This window comes from Alligator mississippiensis, chromosome 5 (assembly GCF_030867095.1).
Source record: "Alligator mississippiensis isolate rAllMis1 chromosome 5, rAllMis1, whole genome shotgun sequence".
In the NCBI taxonomy this organism is placed as follows: domain Eukaryota; kingdom Metazoa; phylum Chordata; order Crocodylia; family Alligatoridae; genus Alligator; species Alligator mississippiensis.
Window position 1 is genome coordinate 201,589,929 of NC_081828.1, and position 22,685 is coordinate 201,612,613.

General features: G+C 40.7%; 1 protein-coding gene across 3 annotated transcripts in view; it reads left to right on the forward strand.

The window, feature by feature from the left end:
* Positions 1-22,685, forward strand: part of NCAPG2 (non-SMC condensin II complex subunit G2) — a 77,948-nt gene that overhangs the window by 25,741 nt on the left and 29,522 nt on the right. For all 3 annotated transcript variants that reach the window (XM_006265223.4, XM_019498753.2, XM_019498763.2), the window contains 10 exons: positions 396-490; positions 5,617-5,686; positions 6,819-6,905; positions 8,388-8,483; positions 9,285-9,410; positions 10,376-10,555; positions 12,100-12,252; positions 15,645-15,867; positions 19,689-19,798; positions 20,908-21,081. In XM_006265223.4, the coding sequence (XP_006265285.2) occupies positions 396-490; positions 5,617-5,686; positions 6,819-6,905; positions 8,388-8,483; positions 9,285-9,410; positions 10,376-10,555; positions 12,100-12,252; positions 15,645-15,867; positions 19,689-19,798; positions 20,908-21,081 (1,314 nt within the window). The remainder of the gene's footprint in view (positions 1-395; positions 491-5,616; positions 5,687-6,818; positions 6,906-8,387; positions 8,484-9,284; positions 9,411-10,375; positions 10,556-12,099; positions 12,253-15,644; positions 15,868-19,688; positions 19,799-20,907; positions 21,082-22,685) is intronic.

Sequence of the window (22,685 nt, forward strand, 5' to 3'; positions counted from 1 at the left end):
CTTTTAATTTTGAAGGAGCGCCTTAATGTGATTCTATGCAAGAATTACTATTTTTTTATAAAGGATCCTTGACACCAGGATAAATGTACAATGCAGAAAGAACTTAGCCTAAAATTCTGTCTAGTGCTGAGCATAATGGGGTCTGCTTCTCTGACTGGGATGCCTGAGCATTATTTCAATACCCCTTAATAATACTAATAGTATTTCAAGTACAGTAGGAAATAAAAATGCTTAGAAGTATTATCTTTTTGTTCAATCATCAGAATCATCCCTGATGTAATCAAAGTATTTTTAAAGAAACAACTTAATCGTTAAGGCCCATTTAAAATTGGTAACTGAGAAACTTAATTGATGAATTTTTTTTATAGTATAACATCTATTTTTTCTTTTTACAGGGAAGAAGATTCCTTAGCTTTTTGTTCAGCTGGAATGTAAACTTCATTAAAATGATCCATGGGACTATTAAAAACCAATTGCAGTGTTTTCCAAAGTATGTATTGTAGTACCAACATTGCAATTATGAATGCTGATTGAACTTTTCTTTCTCTTTAAAAAATGAATTCCTGTTTTACAGATATAATGCAGAGATGTATACATCTACTGGCCCATATTCCTTCTACACGTGTTTATAATATCTTGTACATCAGTACATATACACATAGCACCACTACATGCATAGTACATACAGGCATGATGTAAATTCTTATAAGATGTCTTTGAAAAGTATGTATTGAGCAGGTGCCCATTAGTCAATGTTCAAGGCCCCTGGCACTCGTTGAACTTAATATATGATTAACCAGTTGATCGCATCTTAAATTGTTACCTGGTTACATGTTAATTAATGCAATAATAGAATGAGGAATAAGCCACAAAGTTATTACACAAAAAATATGAAATAACTGGCTGGTTCCTACGACACCATTAACTGAACTTGTGGCTGGGACTCCCAGACACCCTTGTCACTGGGACCCTGTTGCCAGCTCTTAAAATGTCAGACATCAGATGTGCTCTGCCACTCACCTTTCCCCTTAAAATGGTTTCTGGGGGAGGATCACAATTATTGCTAATTAACTGCTAGTAACGGCTTAATTTGACCTCTTAGTTTGTTTTGAGGAAATTCCTTGGCATATCGTTATAATAAATGGTTCAGTCAAAGTAGATTTCAAATGGAAAGCCTTTCACTAGCAATGTGATGAGTCACTTAAAACATAATCACTCCATCAGGATATTTTGGGCATGTCCAGTATCCAAAATTGATTGACTGTCCTGTTATCAAAATTCCTGCTTTAGCTTTCTGAAATTCATGTAACACCTATTGAAGCTGACAAATAAATGCTCTGTAATATGGTCTGTGTTTCTGGAACTGTATGGCAAATGATCCACTTCAGAATATCATTCACTGTGGTGCTAGTGAGTATAGGTTGACAGGCATTATTCCAAAATAGTCATCCTGCTGTATTTTCTTTGGCAGTTTCTCCAAAACAGCAAAGTTGTCATTAAATGTAGAATACATGTCTGGCCAGTGTGTGTGTATTATACATTCAGTTTTCCCAGTATCTCCTGGGACAAGCACATGAATATAACCTAACCACTTTTTGGACAGTGTTTTAAAAAATATTGATTTTTCTCCCATAACCTATTATTAATGAAAATCCATTATTAACCGTCTGTCTCAAACAGTAGTTCCCAAACTGTGAGTCATGACCCCAAATGGGACTGCGACATTAGCGGATGGGGTTGGCGCTCTAGTTTGGGAGTGAGGAGCCATGCTGAGGAAGTGGGGTCATGCTTAGGAAGAGTTTGGGAAGCACTGGTCTAGAATATCAGTACCACAAAGCTAGTAAGCCCTCCTATGAAATCATAAGCATTGCCTAAGAAAGTTTTAATGAGAAAGTTGAACATCTAGGCAAGTTTCCTTTATGCAGTATCTAGAATAATGAGACCATTCAGCATTTTGAGATATTGAATGCAAGAGTCAGCATTACTAAACAGTATTTCTAATTTTCTAAGGTATTCTAAAGACGATTGTTTTTAAAGGTTGAGCCAAAATTAGAACAGTTCCACAGTTGAACGTAGCAGGCTGCTTTGGTCTGAGAAACAAATTCACTTAAGTCCGCAGGGAACTGTCTGATAACCAGCTGATGCTCAGGCTTCAGAAATCCTCTGAGGACAGCCCTGGACAGAGATGACTACAAAATAGAAAAGAAGTGAGGTTGCTTAGCAACAATGAAGACTTGGTAACCAAAAATTTAAAATAATTTATTTTCATCGTAGGATGTGTGATGATAGTAGAGTTGCATTCAGAAACAGTATATACATTGACTATGCAAATAGTATTGACTATGCAAATAGTCCTATATGTTAAGTAAAAGATAATGTCTATATATTTTAAGTCAGCAACCTTGTTACAATACTCAAAGATTTCCTAGCTGCCCTTCAATGATATTGTCTGTATAATGCTTGAAAATTTACTCCTGGTGCTGTTTAGCATCCATGACTTAAACTTTTCCACCTGACCTAAATTTTTAAGTTAATTGAAATGTCTCTAAGTGCAAATCTCTATCCTAAATTGTAAGCAAAGTAGATACATGCCTTTGAAAAGATAGTACCTTTCTCAGTTTGAAAATGAGCATAATGAGCATCCTTTTCCAGTTGCTAGAGACTTGGTAGGTATTGTCAAGAATACTGCTTTTTGGAGCTTTTTTCTGATGACCTTATGGTGTTGGTACGAACTAGGATGTACAGCATATCAAGTAAAACTCATACATTAAAAAAAAAAAAAAGGAACTGTTTATCACAAACACTGTTCTGAAGTTGGCAAAAATTAAGACAATTTTAAAATCTACATTATTTTTCCATTACCTCTTTCTATTTTTTTGTCTTTTTTAAATTTAATTTCCAAATTTTCCATCATGGTATAGTATATTATGACATAATATTGCAGCTGCAAACAATGATAGAATAGTTTGTTAAAATAATTTTGATCATCTTATATTTTGTTGTAAAACCCAGATTTGAGGTGTCCCTTGAAGTAGTGCAACAGTATTAGATTCCATAAACTGTCTGTTGTATGTCTGGAAGAATTCCAGACAAGTGGAAAAATAACAAATTGCAGTAAATCTTTTAATATGACTTAACAGCAATTTTTAAATCTTACAACTCAATGACCTGCTGTTCTCACTCATCTTTTATTTTTGTCATAATATGTTTATACCTTGATTTAATTTTACTGTTTCTTGATAAATGTGTAAACAGGTGTACAAGAGTGAGCAGTTAGATAAGCTGAAAGAGAATTGATGTTTCTGGAATTTTATAGTGAAAGCTACTCTTCATGATCTCATTAGAAATATGTAATCTTGAAAATTAGAGTAATACCAGAAGGTCAAGGTTGCAACCCTTTGGCAGGGTAACTTTTCAGGCGAAGACTTGGTTGTTAGAGAAACAAAACCAATTCTTCAATGTGATTATAAGCTACAGAACAACCCAAGAAGCAAATGGCTGAATCAGGTAACTTCCCACTTACTGTTCCATTTCACCAAGGCCTTGTGTTTGGTGGGAATGACTGGCTGTAGCTCATCCTGGGCGCACTTAGCTGGATGGATGGGATGGTGCTGTGGGTGGACAGGGAGCAGCATCTGGGAGTGGGATGGGCAGGCAGGGCTGGGGTCAGAATCACGGGATGGTGACAGCGTGGGGCTGAGGCCCAGGGGAGAGCTGGCAACCCACTCCCAGCACAGCCCTGTGCTGTCACCGCCCCACAGTCCGGCCCTTTCCCCGCCTGTCCCACTCCCAAGTGCTGCTCCTTGCCTGCCTGCAGCCCCATCTTCCCAACTGAGTGCGCCCTACCTTCAGGGTCCTGGGCTGATCTCTGTGTAGACCCTGCCCATCTGTTCTGTCTGGTGCCCCCAGCAGTGGGTGTGGGGTAGATGGGCTGGGTGCCCAGGCAGTAGGTCCAGTGGCAGCAGTAGCTGGAAGGAACTGCCACTCTTGGGAAGCTGAGTGCAGCTTCCATGCTGTCCCAGCCCCATTGTGCACCTGGGAGTGGTGGGATTGGCCGCATGCACCATGGCCCCGGGCTGCCCCCCGCACCTGGGATTGGCAAGGCTCAGAGACCCACTGCAGGTCAGATAAAAATCCCTTGTCAAGCTGGATCCAGCCTGTGCTCATGTTTTGCTCACCTCAGGTGTAGCAGATTCCTGTTGATCTTAAGTGTTTAGTATTTCATTTGTTTGTTTGTTTTCCCCCTTGGGATTTTAAAAACCTAAGGACTTTCCATTTACAAACATATATAATAGTACTTGAGTTAGTATTAAAAGCCAACTGTGAACTAACTTGTATAAATCAGTAGTGAGAATAGCAGGCGTGATTTCTTTGACTTAATATATTTCTCCTTAAAGTGAATGGAATCGGAATAACCAGAACGTCACCATACCTCACAATGCAGCTGCTAGCTTTAGCCAAATAAAAAAATCTGAATCACATGCCATATATAGGCATACTTTTATAGACATTATCAAAATATACATATATATTCTACATAGGAATGTGAAAGGTTAAACTATTAATTTAAGGGGTGAGGGGGACTAGTACCCATAATTTAGGAGGAAAACAAAGCAGCCTAATGACTTGTCAGTTAAGCAATTAGCTGCTTGTTCACAGGTGGTCCCTCCCTCCCAGGACAGGGCTTCAAGCCTTGTCTGGCTGAACTTGCCTCCATCTTCCCTCTTCCCCCCAGTCAAAGGGCTCTGGGAGTCAGGAACAGCTCCTAGCAGCAGCTGTGTTACTGGTTAATCGTTTAAGTGATATAATCAGAGGAGGTTAAACAAATTTTTTTTTAACTATATTTACATCCCTAATTCTACATAGATTAATCTGTACCTTGTCTGGTTTAATATTTTGCTTTCCATTCCTTCATAGTGTATGATTTTACTATGTATCCATAGTTGGTTGATTGTACTTTTAAATATTTGCCACACCCAAAAGGGGTCTAACTGCGACTGGATTACTATACTATTAATGTTGTACAATATAAAAATTAGCACACCTTTGCTGATGGAGACTTAAAAAGCTTTTATGCCTGATTAGCATAATTCTACTCTGTTTAAGATTAAATTTTAGATTTATCTTTGCTATTTAAGAGAAACTGTTGTAAGGTTACGCCAAAGGAATTTCCACAAAAAATAGTATGTAGCAATGGTATTCTTCAATAAGATGATATCTAGCCTATTTTCAATAGGCTAATCATAATTCATTAACTTAAAAATCTGCTTAATGCTTCCAATTTAGATCAATGATATTTTCTTATAAATAATTTTAACATACTTGAATTCAGTGCTGCGTCTTAGTATCTGTCTAGGTCTCTAACAGAAACAAAAAAGTTTTCTGTATGTTCTCATATTGTGTAAGTATAACTGAATTATCTTCATGTTCTTCAGTCAGATAAGCAAATATCCTGGACTGATATTTTAGTATTTTGAAAACAACACCAAGTGAGGGAATGTATAACACATTTCAGTGCTCTTTATCACTTAATATGGACACATTTTGTTGTTGCCTTTTTTTTATGTTTGATGCAGGGATAGTAAAGAAGTTTGGGTTTTCTCTTTATTAACACAGATCGCTGGTGATGCATGTTGCAGAAATTTATTTCAGGGCTTGGAAGAAGGCTTCAGGAGAGATTTTAGAGGTATGTGCTCTGCTTTGAATTTGGATTAGGTATTTTTGAGATTCTTTCAAGTTTTCCATATAAATGATCACTTCTGAGAGAAAAGGGTCCCTTTAGTTTAGTCATACAATCATTGAAAATTAGGGTTGGAAGGGACTTCTGGAGGTCATGTGGTCCACCCCCTGCTCAAAGCAGGACCATCCCCAACATGATCATCCCAGCAAAGCCTTTGTCTAGCTGGGTCTTAAAAACCTCCAAGGATGGAGATTCCACCATGTTTCTGGGTAACCTGTTCCAGTGCTTCAGTACCCTCCTCATGAGAGAGATTTTCCTAATATCTAACTTCCCTTCCCTTTTCCAACTTGAGACTTGTTCCTTGTTCTGTCATCTGCTGCCCCTGAAAACAGTCTAGCTTCTTCTTCTTTCAAACCTCCCTTCAGGTAGTTGAAGGCTGCTATTAAATCCCCTGTTCTCCAAAATAAATAAGTCCGGTTCCTTCAGCCTCTCCTCATAAGTCATGTCCCCCAGCTCCCTCACCATTTTTGTTGCCCTCCGCTGGATTCTCTCTAATTTGTCCACATCATTTCTGTAGTGGGGGGCCCAAAACTGAACGCAGTACTTGAGATATGACCTCACCAGTACTAAATAGAAGGGAGTAATCACTTCCCTTGACCTGCTGGCAACAAACCTGCCAATGTAGCCCAGTGTGCTGTTAGCTTTCTTGGTAACAAGAGCACACTGCTGGCTCATATTCAGCTTATTGTTCACTGTAAATAGTTACGATCAATTAATGAGAGACAGCCAGGCAGTATTTGACAGCTCACATCTGGCAGCTAATTTCAAGAACTTTTGACCAGATTTAAGGCTACCTTAAGAAATGAAATGTGAAAAGCTAGTACTTAAAACTGTGCATACTGTTATGTAAAGCTTTTCCCCTCAACCTTGGCTTTGATTCAGACCAAGGCAGACGCTGGAAGATTGCAAGCCAAGAAACATCTGCCATGGTAAAATCTGGTGCTCATATAAACAACTGAAAACATAATCTTAAATATAAAAACAGGAGAGAGTCTTAAGTATTATTTTAACCTATGTATCTAATAACCATGTTTGTATGCTAACTGAATCTTATGCATGGATTTTTTTTTCTCTTCAGACCCTTGAATATAATTGCATTCAGGATTTCATGCATCATGGAATTCATCTTCCTAGAAATTCTCCTGTGCATCCTAAAGTGAGAGAGGTATGTTCCTGTACAATATAAATCAGTAGTACTGCAATGTGTAGTAAATGGCTTTTCAGGACAAAATCATACACTGTAAAGTGCTTTTTTCTGATTTAGTCCTCAAATGCATTTTTTGAGCGTGCACTTACTCTGAAAACGTATTGCTCATTTTCTTTCATTAACTGGATGTGTTAGTTAGATGAATAATTCAGTGGGACACATATGCTCAGGTCCCATATTTAAAAGTAAAAAATCTATATAAAATATAAAAATGTATACATTTCAATTCAGGCCATTAGAAGTAAAAATTGATTTAAAATATTTTTGTTTGCATTTGCACACTTTGCTCCTTGTATTGAGAAATTTTGTTGAATAATTTATGGAACTGAAAATTTTGAAAAGTCAGACTCAAGACAGAATCTTCCCATCTTAAGATCCACATATTATAGGTTCCTTTTTCCCCTTCAGTTTTAGAAGTGTATATGTAGATGGGATTTGGGATTTTTCTACCAGTGTAACTTTTTTATAAACATAATCTATTTTATCACCATAGATTATAAAGATAACTGACAAAGCTGTCTATGTTCATTTTTTCTGCTTCGTGATGCTGCCAAGCTCTTCCTGGATAGGACTCCCTTTCCTAACTTGGCCCTGGCATTTAATCTACTAGTTAGGCTTTGCTCATGCAGTACAGAGCACATGGCTTATGAAAACATCATTATGTATGCTTTCGACTGAGAGGAGTTTCCACTGCTTTCCCCAGTTACTAAGTAAAGTTTTACTTAGGAAATCTACATGGAATGATGTAGTGTAAAGCCATTAAGGTGCTTACATTTAAGCTGTAATTTAACATTTCAAATGGACAGTTTACCCTGTAACACCATCCTATGTTCACCTGATACAATGGCACCAGTTGTTCTGAACTGGTGTCTTTGTGCACATTCTTTTTGGTCTGGTCAGGTTTTAAATTTTAGTTTTATAATTGCAGTGGGGGGACCTCAGTGTTGGAAACTCGTTTTTCAGTATCGTTCAGGTGAAAACACCTGGCTCTGACCATGGCATATGACCACTTCAACGTAAATCTGCAGATGTGATGCACTTGGAGACCTTCATAAAATTCCTTTGTTTTTAATAAATGACTTTTTCCCCCCCACTGAAATCTTCCTCCATGCTAAAGAATATCGTTCTCTTGAACAAGATAAAAGAATTGAGAAAAAGCACTCTTGTCATGACTTTGCCCTTTCTACTGGCACATCTGTCTGAATTCTTTGCATGATCTATTTCTGTTGTTTTTTTTAATATATATATTCAAAGAGCCCTTTTAAATACATTAATTTATTACTGGGTCAGCTGCTGTATCTTCTCTATATCATTCTGCCTGTATAATCTAAAAATCATTGGTGCCCTGTAAAAGATATCATGGAATAGACACAAACTGCCTTTCTCAAATATTTTGAATCTACCATATGAAATATACCATTAGCTTTTTATTTTTGACAGGTGCTGAGCTATTTTCACAAACAAAGTAAAGTCCGTGAGGGAGTTGAAGAAATGCTGTATAGATTATATCAACCTATACTTTGGAGAGCATTAAAGGTAATTCCCATTTAAGATATATTATCATATTGTATTTAGTGTAAACAATTGTTGTATCCCTCTTCTGCTTCTTTCTCTAATGCAGCAAAATAAGCCATAAATATTTGCTTTCCTGGTCCTTGCAGCCTTGTCCAACTTTACCAGTCAGTTTTTATTAACTAGTGATGCATCAAATTTTGCCTCCACTTATACTCTAATGCTAGTTTTCAGTGTTAGCTTATGGAATTGTTAAATAAACATCTTTATATTTTCTCCCCTGCTAAGCCACTTGCTTAGAGGAACTCTCCCTGAACATCTTGAAAGCTGTCTTAATAACCTTCTTCAAAACCCTCCTTAAAACTTCCCTTTGCCACGTTATCTACAGGGAAAAAAACAGCATGAGGCCAGGTGTGCTAAGACCACTGTCCTGCTGACCCTGTACTTCCTCCTCTGCATGCATTCTAGCTTCTTTTCTGTCTCATCTTAGGCTGTAAACTTTCTAGGATCTGTGTCTGTATAGTGCCTAGGGGTTCCTGTCCTGGAAAGATTTTGGTACTATGCTGAGACAAGGAGGAAATTTATATAAATGTTATTCTGGTCTGGTTATTATAGTTTTTGTTTAATAATAAAACTTTTGGAGCTAATGCTCACATTTTCTCATTTGGAATATTAGATACTATATTTTTTCATATGTTTAATAGTTAATTTGTCTCGATTAGAATTAATAAACTGATAAAGGTGATTGAAGAGTGTATGTGGTAAGTGAGTTTTGATATTAAGAGCATCATCTTCCTACACAATTTTTTTTCTCCCTTATAACAGGCTAGAAACTCAGAAGTTCGAGCAAATGCAGCATTGTTGTTTGTTGAAGCATTTCCTATCCGTGATCCCCACTTTAACAATGAGGAGATGGATAATGATATGCAGAAACACTTTGAAGAACTTTTTGTAAGTTTCTCAAGAAGTCTGAATGTTGTAACAAAGTGTTAAGTTAAACTTCTAGTGAAACATGCTCAGAAGAAAGGTAATTTGTAATACTTGCACTTCAGTTAAATTAAGCCCAGAACTATGCCATTATATTCTTTTAATCATGCATATTCTTTTATGTAGAGGCATATTAGTGTACCACCTACTAGAGGTATAGAAAGGTTTGGCTGAGGAAAATGGCCTGAAAATTAAGTATTTGAATGAATTAACAATACAATTGAAAAACCCAGGAGATTGTTTGGACAGACCAGATGACACAAGTTGAAGACATACAGTTTAGGCTAGTAGGTGAAAAGGGCTTTAATGGTGCAAAATCTTCAGTGAATGATTAATCTTAAATATTTGCAGTTCTATTATTAAGATGATATATTTGAACAGAGATACAAAGAGAATTAAAATGATCCATTAGAAATTTAGATAGGCCTGGCTCATTTCTAGACTGTCTCTGTTTGGAAAAACACTTAATATAATGATTTTCAGGCTAAATATCTGATAACTAAAATTCTCTTCATGAGCAGAGAGGATTGATGCTTAATTACATACCTAAATATGACCGTATAGATTAAATTTTCAGAAATGCCTAAACTCAAAGGTACGATTTGACTTTTGAGCAGGCACTTTTAAAATATCCTATAAAGTCTGACTTTTTGATAATTATTTATTTATTTATTTTACAATACAGGCCAGTATTTTTAATTTTCATTTTGTTTTCAAATTATTGCTATTAATAAACAAACACAACATTTTAAAGTCCTCTTGGGACACCAGCCTGCATATGGTACTATTACATAACGCACTTTGAATAACTGCTTAAAGGCTTATGGGATGAGCTTTATCAGTATATCTTATTTTAATGATTATCAGAAAGCAAAATAATGCATACATAAAATACCTTTCCTTTTTTTTCCCCTTTCTGTTTACTTTAGAGTCTGTTAGAAGATCCGCATCCATTGGTTCGCTCTATAGGGGTACTTGGTGTTAGTAAAATAACATCCAAATACTGGGAGATGATACCTGCAACAATTATTGCTGACCTTTTAAATAAGCTAATTGGAGACCTGGCTTTTGATGTAACTTCAGCTGATGTTCGTTGCTCAGTTTTTAAGGTAAGACTATTGTGCAAATTTTATAAAACGTCTTGATACTAACTTCTGCTTTTCTTGTAACTTGGGCTCATTAATGGAGGCCAGCCTGAGATGGATTACTACTTGTTTAAAATAAGGTCTCTAAGTTGGTCTTTACATAATTTGTCTTATAAGATGTGTGAGGGTTGGGCAGAAAATAATGTCTCTTAATTTTTATCTTCTGAGTAAGCCAGGGTTACCGACGTTGTTTTTGTTGACTTTTTCCTAAAGGAACCACAGTAAAATTGGAGATCTATGTCGGAACCCTGAAAAAACTGAAACATGACTTGCAAGGAAGCAACAGGCATGTTAGAGATGCTGCTTCTACACAACACTTGCACACACACCAGCTTGTGCACTACACAAGCAATATCTTGTTTAGATGGGCTGTGCCACCCCATCCTCCATAAAGACTCCAGAATGAAGGGAGAAGCTGTGTTGGTTTTTTTTCTGGTGGAGCAGTGGGGGCGGTTCAGGGGGAGAGGTCAGGGATGATAGCCAAGTGATGGAGGCTGTACGACAAGGACTTTTACTATGTTAGAATGCCTACCCTTGTTCACCAATGGAAAAAACCTGTTGACTGAAAAGGAGACTATGCTGAAAAATAGCTGTAGGTTCAGTGATGATCTACAAATTTTCCATGCTGTATTTTCCAGTATTTTTTCAGTAATGTTTGGCTGAGGGGGAAAAAAGACGGGACATTACTTTGAGTGGCACTTGTATAATATTTTGAAAAAAGCAGAAAAATAAAATACTTGCAGCACTGAGTATTGGAAGCAAAGATTTGAGAGGCTTTGTGACATCCAGTTATCTTGGTTCCTGTTTTTCTGTGGAGCTAAAGACTTAAGGACCATGGTCTTAGCTTGATGTTTTAACCAGACTTTGTCTAAATAATTTTAGAAAGCAAAAAAAAAGGTATATTTTATCCAACAACTGTAGAAACTGGTTCTAGCTTTTTTTTCTATTACTTTTTTTCTATGGCAGTCTATGACATCACTTTTTTTCTATGGCATCCAACTTTTTTCTATGGCATCACAACAAGGAAGAGAGAACAAGTGGTATAATGTGGTTTAAGTTGTATATTTTGTACATTTTATAGTCCTTTTTAGGTTTTCCTGTGCATACCTACTATGTGATTCCTATCTCTGGAAAGGCCATTCCCTGCTTGATTGACCAACATCCCAGCTCTTCTGCCTCTCTCAGATGCCAGCAAGGTGGACTTCCCAGGCAGCAGGGTGTTCTTCAGATACAAGTCTTGAACAGAAGTACTGTTCAAGTGCAAAAAAAAATCTTAAATGTAGACCCCTTGTTTTTAAATGAAAGCAATTCATTCAAGAGCTTGAATTGTTCTTCTTTTAACACCTTGATTTGACTATTTTAGCAAAGAATGTAAATACAACTGCCACTTTTTTATTTAGCCTTATAAGTGTCATGTTCTAGTTCAGTAATTTCTATCACTTTTGGTTCAAGTTATGCATGTCTGTTCTTTTCATATTTTTATTCAGTGTGATCTTTCTCTGTTGCAGTGTTTGCCTATAATTTTGGAGAATGCACTGAGCCACCCGTTATTGGAGCAGCTCCTACCAGCAGTAAAATACAGTCTCCATGACAATTCTGAGAAAGTGCGAGTGGCTTTTGTTGATATGCTGCTGAAAATTAAGGCTGCTAGGGCTGCTAAGGTAGGATAAGTAGGACTTCTGAGACAGCAAGTAGGAGATATAAATAGAATAAAGCATTTATTGTGAAGGTTATATATTTATGAATACAGAATTCCTAAAAGGAAGAGAGAGGTTGTGTTTCAGTACATTTTGAACTTTTCCATTGGGGCAACTGTTACTTATGAGAGAGACAACCAGCGTTAAGGGAACAGAGCTGCCAGGAAAAGAAAGTGGGGCAGGGTCACTAATATAAAAAGAATATCAGATCAGGGGAGAAAGGAGCCAAGCTACACACAAGAATGTATAAAGGTACAAGGGAGAGGGAGAGAAATTGAGCAAATGGAATAGGAAGCAACACAAGATGATCCTTTTCTTAAATGATAAAATAATTAGTGCAATACTTGTCACAAATACATTGCACAGTTGCAACAGAACATAAGAGGTCTCCTCTCTTGTACTGTGCATTATTAGATTTCTTTTGGCACATATTTTAAGCTCTCTGTATACGATAAAGATCAGCCATCTATACCCTAAAATATACTGACAAATGCTGCCCTACCACATGCCAATCTGATTATTATTATTAACTATTAGCACGTTTGTCTTATTTTTTCCTGATTATTAGAAAGGCTCATTGTACTGCCAATTAATTATCAAGCTTAATAAATGATTTCTATTTTTTATCCTGTTTTCAACCATTTGGGCTGGAATTTTACTCTCTGGAGATCTGTCTAGATTTTGTTGTAGACTATCAGCCAAAAAATTCATGTTCAAGAATGAAGCTAAGAAAAAATATGTTGTTTTGTGTGTGAGAGCAGTGTCCATTCGCCCGCCCCTGCTCCCTGCCCTGTGTCTTTTGCTACCTTGTGAAGATGTGCTCAAATATGGCCAAGCTTATGAGCCTTTTGGGGAAGAAGGTCAAAATTGGCATGTGCTTTGAAACTTGCTAGACCTTTGCAACTGACTTGCCTATCTGCACTTAATTTGCTCCATTCTTAGAATGGAGATGCATAAATAAAACTGCAAATGTAGAGAAATGTCTTGGTTGCTTCAAGCCATGCTGCATGTGTGTGTGTTTGCTGAAAATGAGGGCAGGGCATCTGTCTCTTTCCTTGTGTTTTCAATGGCCACAGCTCAAGAAAGCGGCCTGAATTGAATGCAGAGTGGATGAGAACTGAATCTGGGGGAGACGAGGGAAAGTAGCTTGGGAAAAGAAGAATATTTGTGGGGGACCTGGTAGTGGAGGTTGGGACTGGACTGGGCTGGATGAAGAGTGATTCAGGTTAATGATATTTTGCTGAGCAAGAGTGGGTGCTTCCAGACAATATTTTGTTTAGCTGGGCAGGAGAACTGGAGCTGGGAAGAAGTTTGGGCCTGGAAGCCAGTCAGGTCAACAAAGGGAAAGAGATGGCAGGCAGAGAAGATAGATGGGTCCTGTGAAGAGCCAGAATTTTGCGGGGAAGATGAACTGTGAAAAGCTGGGCAATGAGACTTTATAAGAAGCTGGATGAGGGTGAAGCACTGAGATTAGATAAAGAACCTGGTGAGGGAGAATGGGTGCAAAAGGATATGATAATAACAAGGGGGGCCTAGAGGCTGTAGTGTAATGGGGGGTGGGTGAGAGGGGCACCTGCCTGGATGTAGGAGGGCTACTGGAATCACCCCCCTGCCTGCCACAAGTCTGCATTTCAGCAGCAAGAGCTTCCTTGCAGTTTACTTATACCTGGAACTCCAGAACAGTCCCTGGCAGTGGTGATTGTTGCTGCTGCTTTAAGAGCAATAGCTGAAGCTGACAGAACACATGAAAGCATCTATTCAGCTCTCCTTCAGGGTTTGCTCATGGTGCCAAGTCTGTTCCTTATGCCTCTGCCTGGAGGTTGGGACAGATGAGAAGAAGACTGGAGACGGAGCTAAAGGGTGAAAATGGCTGAATAGGGGGAACAGGGAAGTAAGATTGGAACATTAAGATTTGCTGGGTAAAAAGAATGGTAATTTGAGGAAGATGGGGAAAAGGAGACAAGTTTGGGGCAGGATCATGTAGGAAGGGAATGGACATCGGAGTCTGTGCCCCTAGAACTCAATTGCCTCTAGATCCTGGAAAATTCTGGAAGAGATCTGAGTTTTACCACTCATAGAAACCCTCAGCCAGTGTCATTCCTTCTAGTGGTGGTCCTCAGAGAAGATGACAACCTCCTAATTGCTGTTATTAACGCTGTTAGCATAAATGTCAAGAGATCTAAACAGCAGATCTTGAGGGGCAACCCTATGGATTACTCAGGTGTTGCCAGTGATGGAATTTCAAGGGATAAGTTGTCTTTAAAAAAGAAAGAAACAGGTGGGGAGGGGGATTGCATGCATGCTCACACATACACTATGGTAAATGTCAAGCTGTAAAAGTAAAATGTATGTTTAGTGTGTGCATCATTTTCATAGGGTTTTTTCTCATTTTTATATTTTTGTAAGCCATACTTTCAGCAACAGTTTGTAACTTCACAGCTACTCCTGCACCCCCCCTGCCCTGTAGTGGGGGTGACAGTACACCAAAGTTATAACATCAAAAAGTTTCCAGGATGGCAATGAGAATGTGACTTAGATGATAAGTGCCTATAGTCATACTCTGATCTTCCAATAAACTGGATCTATAAAGTAGAAACCCCCCCAAATATTTGATTTAAATGTTGTTAGTTGGCAAAAATATACTCTGATCTTTTCATTATTCTAGTAAAGGGGTGCTCAAATCCCAGCCTGCAGGCAACATCTGGCCCCTAGCACCATGTCATCTGGTTCATGGGGAAGCTCTGCAGGCTGTGGCCCTGCATGGTAGATATGACGTACTGTTTGCTGTTGCTTGTAGTAGATATTAGCATTTTATTAAAAAACAAACGTTAGTCCATACAATGATTAGTTTTGCTCAAAGTCAATGGGTGCATCTATACGTGCGCTTTACTGGGGAGTTGACTAATTAGTTCCACAGTAAAACATCATCGTCCACATGGGTGCAGTAAATTAACTAACTTGGCTGTAATGTAGTATTGTCAGGACAGTGCTATCTTATGGTGGAGTAATTAATTGTGATCAAACACTCATGTGGATGGAGACCTTCAGGTGCAAATTGCTCCTGGTCAGCTCAGCCAGCTGGAGAGCCAGACTCATAGCTCCTGCCAGCCCCTCTGCAGCCGGAAGCTTGGGGCTGCTCCTCCCTGGCTCCACTTGCTGCAGTCCCAGGCACGTGTGTAGATGCTGTGCCCAGGAGCAGTTAACTCCAGTGTCAACTTAATAGCACGTGTAGATGCACCCAGTGTTAACCAATACTCTTCAAAATATACTTGTTGCAGCTTATTTCTTTGTCTCTTGCTTTCTCTACTCTAACTTCATTCTCCTTCTCTCCTTTAAAAAAAAAAAAAAAAAAAAAGTTCTGGAAAATCTGTCCCATGGACCATCTTTTGACCCGCCTTGAAGTTGATTCACGTCCAGTATCACGACGGATAGTAAATCTCCTGTTCAACTCTTTCTTGCCTGTTAATCAACCTGAGGAGGTGTGGTGTGAACGTTGTGTTACTCTAATTCAGATGAATTCAGCAGCAGCCAGAAAATTCTACCAGTATGCTTATGAGTACACAGCCCCCACCAACATAGGTAAAGTATTGCATACTATAATAATTCTTGGCAATCTTCATTAAGTATAGTCTAATTCAGTGGTCTCCAACCTTTTTAAGTAGGAGATCACTTTTGGAATTTAAAAGCAACCCAAGATCTATTGCCAGCCCTCCCCCCACCAGCAGGTAAGTTTGTGGGGAGGGAAGGGGGGCAGATCGAGGCAGAGGGAGAAAAAATTATTTGGGGGCGCACCCCCACAGCAGGTAAGTCCGCTGTGGGTGGAAAGGGCCGTGGTGGGGCGGGGCAGATCAAGGGCCCAACCCTAGCACCACTCCCTCTCTCACTGCTGGAGCCTCGATTTGCCCCTACCCCAACTGCAGTGAGGGAAGGAGTGGGGCTGGAGCAGGGGCAGGTAGGAGGGAGTGGGGCTTCAGCAGGGGCAGGAGGGAGCCACGACTGGCTAGTCCAGGGGGTGCAGGGAGAGGTGGGTGTACAACTTGGGAGGGCATGGGGACTGCATGCCCCCAGATCAGCATAGGGTGGGTTGTGGCTGGGGCTGGGCTTTTCCTGAGGGTGGGGCTGACCCACACTATTCTGGGGCCAGGTGATGGCAGCACTGGGAGCAGGGCTGCAGCCATCTGAAAATTCACTGTAGCCCCCTCAACCCCCACTCCCAGTGTCATCGTCCACTCTGAGTGCAGCGCAGCCCAGCCTCCACCAGGAACAGCCCAGTGCAGCTTCCCAGCCTTCAGTGGCAGCTGCCCTGCCTCGTGCAGATCCTGGGCACATGGTCCCCATGCCGTCAGTGGGGGAGTGGGGAAGGGGCAGTGGAAGGCAGTGCTGGGCTGTTCCTGGTGTGGGGGGGGGGGGGGGGGGGGGGCGGGGCTGGTCCGGTCCATGCTGTGCTCAGGGCAGGTGGCAGCAGCTTTGACAGCGATGGTTGGCGGGGCTTCAGTGAATTTTTGGGTGGCTGCAGCCTGCCTCTCTCCCCTCGCCCCCTGGAGCCCTGCTCCCAGCCCCGCTGCTACCCAGCCTGAGCACAACATGGGCCAACCCCCATGCTGGGAAGAGCCCAGCTCTCAGCTGCAGCCCACCCTACATGCAGATCTGGGGGCATGCCTCCCCCTCCCTGTGTCCCCCAGATGAGCCACTTGTGGCTCTGTCCTGCCCTGCCCCAGCTGCCCCTGCTCCAACCCTACTCCCTCTGTCACCACTGCTGCAGCCGCCCACACTGCCCTACGTTTGGGTGGGACACGTGTCCCACCCCCCATCTGTATGCAGTGGAGGCGGCTGCTGCTGTGGGCTGGGCTTTGTGCCCTGAGCCCCACTGCAGCTGGCCTGGGAGCGGCCAGATACCGTGTGCATCTTGCTGTTGGGCTGAGCCGTGCCTACACGTGGCCAGCTGGAGTGGAGCTTGAGGCACAGCGGCAGCTGCTTCCGTCCCACACAGAGATGCCGGGGGGCATGTGCTCCCAGGGCCTCCGCTGGGCTGTACCCAGCGGCGGGTAGCCCGCCATCCCTGAATGACCCCCTGGGCTCCAATCCTCCCATCACCCAGCCTAGCTGTACCGCACTTCCCTCCCTCTGTGGGAGCCTCAATCTGGCTCCTGTACCTGCCCTTCCCCCAGACTGACCTGCTGGGCTGAGGGGGTGGGGGGCGCACATGCATGCGTGCACACACCCAGTCCCTGCAGCCCAGGATCAACTAAGAGGCTCCCCAGTCAACCAGTTGGGGACCACTGGCCTAATTTTTATCATAGTTTTTAGCAGTAGTAGATTGCTGTTGGATCATTGGTTTTAGCTCGTGATTAGCAGAGAGCTTCCAAGTTTCAAACTTTAGAAATTCCTGGCACCAGTAAATAGCATTCCTACACCAAGTATAAAACTGCATTGAACCCTAGTGATAGTAGTCAGCTCTATGTGCTTTAATAGTGTTGGAGATCCCAAAGCTCATTGGGATGCTGTTCTCAGCTGTTGTAGTGCACATGTCAACATGACTGCTTTATCTTCTGCAGAAGGGAAGACAGAGGTTGGAAAGGTTGACTTCTGTATCCAAGTATCCTGTTCTGTAAAATAAAGGATTTAATGAAATTCAGTACATTATTGTGAAAGGTGCTATATAGGTCAAAATAGCTTGATTATCCTGGACTAATAGGCTATTGACATTGCCCATTTGCTAGCTCTACAAAATTCTTTTCAGAAAAATTCTTCCAAATTTCCTCCAGTGAAAATAGTTTTGGTTCTGAAGTGTTGGTAAGATGCATTACAGGGCATTACATCTTTTAGCAAATAATATTATTGAATTCATCCCACCACATGAAAAAACAAAGCTATTTTTCTAGGAGTCTATCATTCCAGAAATAAACAAGGAAACAATGCAAAGGAACTCCAGGCTCAGGACTCGGTTTTCCAAGAAGCAGTCCCTATACATATCCTCAAGAGAGTAGTAAATGTTTGGTTGCTGAGGGTGTGTCTGCGCAGAAAATGAAGGTGTGATTGTGATGTCTTAAACTACCTGAACTTGTAACAGAGGCTTGCACTTTGGTTGTTGGATTCAAGCCTCTTCAACTATTAGCATGTGCTACATTCACAAATTCACTTTTTCTGTGTAGATATACTATCTGACACCTCAGATCTGAAAAGGGGTCCCTGAGTCAATGAGATGATCACATTTTTTCATAAATGATGCTATCCTTGACAAATCCACAGAATTTTGAGCATAGTCCATTAAATTAACAGCCATTTCAGAAAAAATCAGTTACTTCCACTGATCCTTACTTTTTACAAAAGTTTTTAGGTATTTTCTAACTACTGTATTTACTGTAATCTAAGATGACTTTGAATTTAAGATGACATTACAGTAATTAGATTCTAGACAAGAAAATGATAACAGATTTATAATTTTCCATGTCTAGAATCTACTTATTGAGGAGTTGTCTTAAATTTGTCCCCCTGCTGCTGTGGTGAGGGAGCAGGCAGGGATGGAAGCAAAAGCAGGAGGAAGTAGGGGCCAGGGCAGGCAGGGGCAGTGGAGGGGGAAGCAGAGGCAAGGGGAAAGCATGTGCAGGGTGCAGGCATCCTGCCCATTATCCCTTGTCCCCCTGGTGACTGCCACTCCACCATTTACCCAGCTTGGCTGCTTCCCCTGCTGATCTGGGCACAGGTGGAGCCCCACAGTCACTCCTGCCCCATGCTGCAGAAAGCAGCTATGGCTGGGAGCTCAGCTCTGCACCAAGTAGATTTCTCCTGCCCTGTCCTGCTCCCTTCCATTTCCCCTTTTTTGTGTGGAGACGGGAAGGGGGAGGGAAGAGGACCAGGGCAAGGAAGGAGAAATCCATGTGGTGCAGAGCTGGGCTCCCAGCCACAACTGCTTCCTGCAGCATAGGGCAGGATGAAGACCCCAGCAACATGCAGACTCCTCCTCCTTTGCCTGGTTCCCTGCCAGCGGGGTCAGGGAAGTGGGGAAGGAATCTGGTCAGGGAGCAGAGCTGCTGTTGCCTGGCCCAGCTGGGCTCCCTACAGAACTGTTTCTTCCAGCTATGATACTCAGTTCTAAGATTAGGCTTTGTTTTCCCCATGATGAATAGGTGGGATGAGGGCAGACACCTCATCTTAGAATCGAGTAAATACAGTATTGGGAAGTAGAGGCTGATGGTTACTCAAGCCCCCCTCCCCTTTTTTTTTTCCCTCCACAACTAAATACAGTAAATGTACTTTTAATAGAATTGTCTAGATAACTCTGTCTGGGTCATATCTCTACCTCCCCAGAACAGTTTCATCATTACATATAATAATCATTGCCTGGACAAATGCTTGAAATGTCTAAATTACTCTTTTTCTTTGCTTTGTTTTTAATTTAGCCAAATTGATGCTCACTATTCGGCGTTGCTTAAATGCCTGCATCCAAAGGTCAAAAGAGAATCAAAGTGATGATGACAAAGATGAAGAAAGTGAAAAGGAGAACATAAGTGTAAGAAAGTCTCAACAAGACTTCCATTTTCTGCTAATCTCTAATAACTTTCTGTGCATACTGAATAAGTACTTTGTTTACTTAACTCCTAATGCAATCCTGGGCCCAGTGTGTTTGCTGTTGTGTATATTGTAACAAATTTTGTTTATTTGCAGAGTACTTAAGTGCACATAAACCGCTGAAGTGCATAGCATCTTTCAGCCCCAACATCTTCTTGCAACTTAGTTGTACTCTGGTTAACTGCATGCTAACCATAATTGTCCATTTTGTAACTAATTATGTACCATTTAACTAAATGAGGAATGGTGAAGGCAGAAGCAGCTCTTAGAATCCTTGAAAATGAAGGATCCTAATCAGTTTTGGGTCGGTTAATACCACAGCACTAATGTCAGGGTGTACTTCAAGGAGCTTTGTTAATAAGTCTGTGATATTAGCAATGTAGGAATTAACTAACCCCTCATTTTCAAGGCTTATAAGTGTCACTGTTGCGGTGGGTAATAGAAACTTTAAATGTGAATAGCTGCTAATCAGTTTTGCAACAATAAGGACATAGCACTGTAAGCTCAGCTGGTTTAAGTACACAGCTCTGTCAATGTTGTGGTGATTAGTATCCCCCAAATGGACTAGTTTCCCTCATTTTTGTGGCCATATTCTTAAAGTATATGATATTATGGTAGTCAAAAGATAACATGAAGGAGAATGGTAATGTTAGAAGGGAACATATGGGCTTCTCTGGAGATAGGGATGCAGAAGGATGCGGCTGTCAGGATACTGCAGGATCAGAAGGAGTGGTAGGTTTGTCAAGAAGCAGCGCAAGCTAGGAGGCATCCAGGCTATACTTAAAATGGCTGCTTGTTTCATACCAGTGGCTATATTAAGTATGCTATACAGGATTTTGCAATAAAATGTACTCAAATGAGTCTAGCATAATGGATGGATTTGTGTACAGATTAAATCTGAGCTGTAAAATTTATGTTTCCCTACTGTGGCAATGGTTTTTTTGTGAAATGAAGAATGTAGATGAGATTTTTCAGTGTTTTTAACTTAATTTTAATCTGCATTCATATCAGAGTATTAATTATTTTAATCTCAAAATGTTTGTGTTACAGGTGCTGAATAATGTGTTGTCAGTAAACGATGCAACCTCCATGGCAAGTTTACTTGAGATTAGTGTAATCCTCTGGAGAAGTATACACAAAGCACTTAATCAAAATGAAGAAGCCAAAGTCTACACAATCAGAAAGTTTGCTTCTGTACTACCAGAGTATTTTAAAGTATTTAAGGTAAAGATTAGTACTCTAGATTAAGAATTGAGGTATATTTAGATTTTGGCCCCATAAGTTTCTAGGAACCTGCATTTTTTTATTTTAAATTATTTTTACTGTAGTGGTTTGCACGCATGTTCATTGTCTGTCTTTCTGAAATTAAATGTTCTTGTGTGGTGTTTTGATGATACCATAAACAAGTAGCTGCAGGATTTGGGAATTTCCTTTTTAAAAAAAAGAGAGAGAGAGAGAGCGAGCAGTCTCCAATTCCAGGTTTTAGCAGAAGAAGCTGTATGATGTTCAGTATTGATGCAGTCATATGAAACTACTTGTTCTCTTTGGATTATTGTCATTGGACTCCACTTTTGGAGAGTGAATATGTTCTTGGCACTGAAGTAAGGAACTCTTTGGAAAGCAATGGCTCTCGATGTTCTCTATGAGAACAAAATATTCCATGTGAAATTACATTTAAGGATTAACCTGCCTTTTTCTTGTAGTTGTCATTCTATCTTATCTTTGGCTTCCGCAGGTGACAATTTAAACCCTGACTCGTCTTCCACTTTCTTAATATATTTTTTCTTAATTTGCCTTGTTTGCATTCTTGTGATGTATTTGTTTATTATTAGATTTGATGTGTGGCTTCTGTGTGCCTTCCCTGTACCCCTTTTGGTATGGATTTTGGTTAGACTAGGGGTTCCCAACCTTTTTAGATCAAGGACTGGCAAACCGTGGACTGGAAGTGACTGCGACTAGCAAACTGAGGACCGGCAAACTGAGTATAAAAAAGTGTTGGCTGCCGCTCTGCAGTATGCTGGTCACTTGTGGACTTCCAGTCCGGCAGCCAACTTGCCATGGCCTGGCACTGGGCCATGGCCCAGGGGTTGGGAACCTCTGGCTTAGAGGATGCACTAAACCAGGGCTGTCCAGCTGGCAGCCCCTGAAGGATTAACCTGCAGCCCCTAGGCTACTGGTCTGGGTGTCTTTCCCCCGCCTCCCTACCCTCTGCTAGTGCTGCTTCTGGAATCTCTGGGCTCCTTCTCCCTCCTCCAGCTTCCACTTCCTGCCATGGAGCAAAGGGAATCTGCACCTAAGAGGCTCCAGGGACTCCAAGGTGTTGGTGTGGCATGGCATGAAAGGGGTGGGGAGGGGGCAGCATGCAGTGTAGCAAGCAGCCCACGGCCACTCAGGAATTGGACAGCCTTTCACGAAACAATACCAGATGCTGATTAGTGTAGAGAGCCAACTTAAATGAGCTACCTTAGCTACTGGAAACAGTCTGCCCGTGGCAGCATAATGTTTAATACAGGTTAATTTCCTGCATTATGTTTGAGCTATGCAGCAGTCTACAGAAAGTATATATCTGGGGAGCCTTCAAGAATTATGAAAACCATCTTAAAACTTTCAAAGTGGAAGTTCCATATTTTTAATCAGACGTGGCTTTAGGTCCAACGTGGACAAGTTTTTCATCTTTGGCAATTTTTGACCCAGATTTTGATGTGCTTTCTGGTATTGAGAAAGCTGCATGCATGTGAAAGCAACTCTGATCAGAAGCTTAGTTTAAAGAAGACAAGTGAAAGAATAGAAGGTTCTTTTGCCTTCTGATTCTGATGTATTTATTACTT